The sequence below is a fragment of the Tupaia chinensis genome, unplaced genomic scaffold, assembly GCF_000334495.1.
Source record: "Tupaia chinensis unplaced genomic scaffold, TupChi_1.0 Scaffold144346_1, whole genome shotgun sequence".
Taxonomy (NCBI): Eukaryota; Metazoa; Chordata; class Mammalia; order Scandentia; family Tupaiidae; genus Tupaia; species Tupaia belangeri.
In genome coordinates this window covers 4,267,383-4,272,567 of record NW_006204205.1, presented here as the reverse complement: position 1 = coordinate 4,272,567, position 5,185 = coordinate 4,267,383, and the positions used below count along the sequence as shown (strand labels likewise).

Below are 5,185 nucleotides of genomic sequence, written 5' to 3'. Positions count from 1 at the left end.
TGAGTGCATGTGCCCTATAGTACAAATATCTCAAAAAAAAAAAGAAAAAAAAAAAGAAAAAAGAAAAAAGTGACACCCCACTTGTCCTAGCCAAAGGAAGTCCTTCTCAGATATCCTCACACCCCACCAGGCCTCCAAATGTTAGAGGTGTTTAGAGCAGAGGCTGCAGCAAGACCACACGGAGCCCTCAAGAGGTCTCAGCCTGTCCACCCACTGGTCACACTGCGACAAGGTCACGCAGCCAGGTTCTGAGGCTGGAGGGGTGTAGAGCAGAGCCTGCAGTAAGGCCACATGACTGCCCAGCCACCTGGCTTGTCCACCCACAGGTTCATGCTGGCAGTAAGGCTGCACTGGCTGCCCTCTGCCCAGGGGACATGATCCAGGCCATCAACGGTGAGAGCACAGAGCTCATGACACATCTGGAGGCGCAGAACCGCATCAAGGGTTGCCACGATCACCTCACGCTCTCTGTGAGCAGGTATGCGCTGGGCAGACTGGGCCGGGAGCACGGGGAAGAGATGGAGGGCGGGCCTGGATAGCCGCATCCTGGGTGGATCAAACTGGACCTCACACAGTCTCTGCCCCAGCCCTCGGGATTCCCACCCACGCACAACCCGAAGGACCAGTGCTTTCTTGGTCCCCGGCAGGCACTGTTTAGAGCTGGGATAGCCTATGAAGGAAGAAGCCCCTTTATTTATTTGTTTGTTTGCTGTAGGGTGCATGCACTCACTGGAGAGAAATAGAGAGACAGAGACAGGAAAAGTGAGAAAGCACCAGAGGGATGACCACACTGCAATCCCTTCTCCACTCTCCTCTTAGAATTTTGGGCACACACACACACACACACACACACACACACTCCCAGTGTGTTTTCCAAGCCACATGGTCCAGGAGTAGATCATACAGTCAGCCACATGGGATCCAACAGCCTAAACCACACCGTCTGCTGGCCCAAAGCCCCGCCCTCTTCTTTTTAAGGTTTTTGCCATAGGGCACACCTGCTTGCTGAAGTGAGACAGAGACAGCAGGAGGGAAAGTGAGAAGTCACTCCCTACGGGGGATGGCCGTACCACGATCCCTTCTCTGTTCTCCTCCTAGGATTTTGGGCACATACGCGCACGTACTTGGCATGATTTTCAAACTGCCGGGTCCAGGTCTTAAATCGTGGTCTGTCCGGTGTGGTAGTTCAGTGCCTTAACCAGCTGGCCCGAAGCCCTCCTCTTAACACGAGGCTAGCAGTGTGTTGGGAGCCTACCGCAGGAATTGCAGGCCCTGAAATAAGACCTTAAGGGGCATCTAAGGCATTTATGTCCGTCCTTTTCCTTCCTCCGAGTGACCAGCTCAACCATTTCAAAGCAATTTCTTATCCAAGCACTCATTTACCCCTCAAAACCAGTTTAGAAAGGTAAAACCTAATATGGCCCCCATTTTGCAGATGAGACAGCTGAGGCTCAGTAAATTTGGAGTGGCTTAAAGCCACACAGACTGGGATTAAGAAAGCAAGCAAAATTTAGGCCAGCAGGTGGCGCAGAGGTTAAGGCGCTGGATCCCACAGGGCCAAAGCAGGGTTTGAGACCTGGACCGGGCAGTTTGAAGAACGTCAGGTGCATGTGCATGAATGCCCAGAATCCTGAGAGGAGTAGAGAGTAGAAGAGGTTGTGGCATGGCAGCCAGGGGTGACTTCTCATGTTCCTCTCTCTCTGTCTATGGTGAGTGCATGTGCCCTGTAGCAGATGCAAAAAGAAAGAAAGAGAGAGAGAAAGAATGAAAGAAAAGAAGAGAAAATTGTAAGAAAATTTGACCTCAAGTCCTTCTCACTCCTAAAGACCAGTCTCTTTACTCAGCTGCCAACCACTCCTGCCAGCCCCACAGCTGCCCGCCTCAGCTGCCCCCACCAGGGTTCCCGCCTCTGCCCTGTTAAGTCTGGGCTTGAGACGAGCTTCCCACCAGGGGAAGTGCTGTACAGAGCATCAGGAAAGAAAGGATGGGGAGCAAGCCCTACCAGTGCCCCGAAGGTGATCCTGGGATAGAAGGTCTACCTGGGAACCCCCAGCTTTGCTCAGGCCCCAGCCTTTACTCAGCTCTGACAGGCAGTGGCTAATCCTGGCTGAGTAGCTTCCCCCCGCCTCCCTGCCCTGCCTGGATTCAGAGAAGTCAGACATAACTGCTCAGCCCTGCCACGTTCACTGCTGACAGGGACTTTCCACGCGCCCCTGTGGAAGTGTGTGGGCAAAGCCTTCCCCAACCACAACATGACCAACGTGCCTGAGAGCTGAAATAGCAGGAGGTGATCTGTTGGCTCGGAGCCATTAAACACGGTGGGATGGCAGATGAGGTAGCCCCCCTTGTGCCTGGCCCACATTCAGAGCTGGGTCAGGACCAAGACCCCTGGCTGTGCTCTCGGTGCTGAGTGGACCAGCTGCAAGGCCAGGTCTTTGTGCGCTCCACCTGGCAAGTGGTGAGGATGCCTGGCTGAGAGTGCAGCAGAGCTGGTCCTCCTCCAGCCTCTGGGATCGTAGCCACCCGGTGACCTCTGCAAGCTGGGTTTCCTTTCCCATAAAGCGGGATCACATTCATCACCCTCTCCCAGGCTGAGGCACGGTCTGGATGGGGAAATGTCAGCACTGCTCTGCCCACGACTGGCCTCTGAGGCCTCGCTACTTGGCTGGGCTTCTGGGCCCTGACTCACCTCCTGCTCTGACTATGTGGCTGAACAAGGGTGGCTCTGGTGGTCATGGCAGCTCGCAGGAGCCCAGTCAGGAGATTCCCAGAGGGATTCATCTCAGGGGAGGGCAGTGGGGCGAAGGTTCCCCTTCCTTCCTTCCCTGGTCTTTTATTCTAAGCCAGGCATGGGTGGAGCCAGGGGTCCATTAACTTGTTCCACTCTGGACAGTTCCACCCCAGAATGCCACCTGGCCACAGAGAAGAGGAGAGCACGTTTTCCTCTTGGGAATTTTTAATTTTTTTAGATTTTCGCTGCAGGGTGTGTGCAGTTGCCAAAGAGACAGAGAGAGAGACAGAGAGACAGAAAGCAAGAAATCACCCTCAGGGGGATGGCCATACCGCAATCCCTTTTCTTCCATTCTCCTCTCAGGATTTTGGGCATGCACACACACGCACCCAGCATGAGTTTAGGCCACCAGGTCTGGGACTCAAACTGCAGTTAACTACATGGGAGTCCAGCAACGTAACCAATGCGCCATCTGCTGGTCCCGCCCATTCTCTACGGTCACAGAGTTGCCTTGAACGTCCACCTCTGCACTGAAGAGCTGCACGGTTCTCTAGCAATTAATTTAGTCTCTGGGCCCTTAACTTCCTCACTTCCAAAACAGGGTCTATCTTGTGATCTGGGCACTGGGTAATGAAAATGCCCCAGGCCTACAGAGAGCGAAAAGCCAGGTGCTGCTCTCCAGCCTCCGTCTCTAATCCTCCAACGCTCACACATAGACTCGAGACATAGGGTTGATTGGTCCTAAGGACTGACATTTTTTTTTCTGGACACTATCCCACCTGCAAGGCTTCTAACCCTGCTCCCTATCCTGTCTGCTCTGCTGAGGCCTATGCCTGGACCCAGAGGCACCACCCACAACAGCCCTCCTGCTCTGCATGGGCTCTAGGGAGAACCAGCCTGGGGGCTGCCTGGAGTGAGCTACTCAGTGCTTCCATTTCCAGGGCTCTGCCTAGACCAGCTTCCCTTCCTTCCTCTTGTATGCAGAGAGCTCTAATCCCCACAGACATCCCCACCTTCCCCACCACGCTTACTTAGTCTTAGCTCAGAGCTGGGTGTCAACACTGCAAGCTAACCCAGACTTCCCGGGCGTGGGCTACAGGTCCAGGATCTTCTGGCGTCAACTCCAACCTGGGGCTATTGGTGGAGACCCTGTTGCCCATCAGATGAGGTCCCAGGTGCCCTGGTATGGCCCACTATTTGGCAACTGTTTTATTTAAGGATGGGCAGTGGAGCCCCCTGCCCAGCCTGGCCTGAGGCCTGAGGCTAGCTCTTCATTGTGATCCAAAGCCTTGGGCCCTTTGTACCCTCTGCCCCTCAGAACTCAGGCTGGTACTGCTCTTCCTGGGAGAGCTCAGGGAGGTGTATAGCCGAGTAGCCACACAAAATGTCCCAGGATTTTCTCAGCTGAGTTCTGAGTAGTGGAAGCCACAGTTAGAACTGTGCCTTCACTCGGGAGCCTGGTTGAGGGGGTCGGAGACAGAGGCCGTGCGGGTACTGTTGCCCTGGGGTAGCAGAGCCCTGATGCCAAGGGCCTTAGAAGCTGTAGTGTAGAGGGTAGCTTGCAAAGGGCTAAGGAATGGGCAGAGGTGAGGAAGCACAAAGCGAGTGTGGACTGTAGGTGTGGACAGATTATCAAAACCTCAGCTGGGAGGGGCAGAGAGGCAGAGTTGGCTAGGCCAGTGGTGAGATGTGGAAATCCCCAGGAGGCCTATTGGGGTGTGTTGGGGGACATTCCTCCCCTTTGGTCTAACCAGCCTGACTTCACACCCACCTGCCAGCCCTGGTCGTTCACCCTCTGGCCTCCCCCCTGTCAGGGCTACCGAGCGGCAGGGCCCACAGGGCCGGGCTCCAGGCCTGCAGCCTTTGGCCTGCCTGGCCTGCTTATGGCAGGTTTACGATGTTTTTCTCCCTCCTGAGTGTGTTTGGCTTTTGGTTTCTATGGCGAAGCAGGAATTTCCTAATGGCCTGTTTCCCATCTGGGCTGGGCAGACATCGGTGATGACTCTGCCGGCAGCAGCAGGAGGGGAGGCACACCCCTCAGAGTCTCCATCCACCTCCCCCAGAGCCGGTGGATACCTGACCCCACACCCCAGTCAGGCTGCGGCCGGCCTTGGGATGAGAGGCTCCTGGTGGCCAGTGTGTGAGGCCTGCTTCGCCCAGCCGTGAGCTTCCTCAGACACGAGGGGCGGAGGAGTGGGGAAGCCGCAGGGCTTCTGCTGCAGGAACCAGACCAGAGAGGGACGGGCCAGAGCTGGAGGGGAAGGGTGCACGCAGCCCTGCCCCAAGAGGGTGGCAGATCTAGAGCTGTGGCTCCTTGCCACACCGTGGGACAAGGGAAGATGTTGCTCTAGAGTCTCTCCCTGTGGTGTGCCAGGTCCTGGTGGCTCTGGGCCCAGAGCCCAGCCCCTCTGGGTCCTGGGTCCTGGGTACGGCGAGCATAGTAGGCAGACATAT

The 5,185-nt window shown here is 55.8% G+C and overlaps 1 protein-coding gene across 1 annotated transcript in view; it reads left to right on the top strand.

Annotated features, from left to right (window-relative positions):
* The first annotated feature begins 201 nt into the window (after positions 1 to 201).
* The window catches only part of PDLIM4 (PDZ and LIM domain 4), an 11,514-nt gene continuing 6,530 nt past the window's right edge, over positions 202 to 5,185 (top strand). The window contains exon 1 of the mRNA XM_006166882.3: positions 202 to 478. Within this exon, the coding sequence (XP_006166944.1) occupies positions 375 to 478 (104 nt within the window). The 5' untranslated portion in view covers positions 202 to 374. The remainder of the gene's footprint in view (positions 479 to 5,185) is intronic.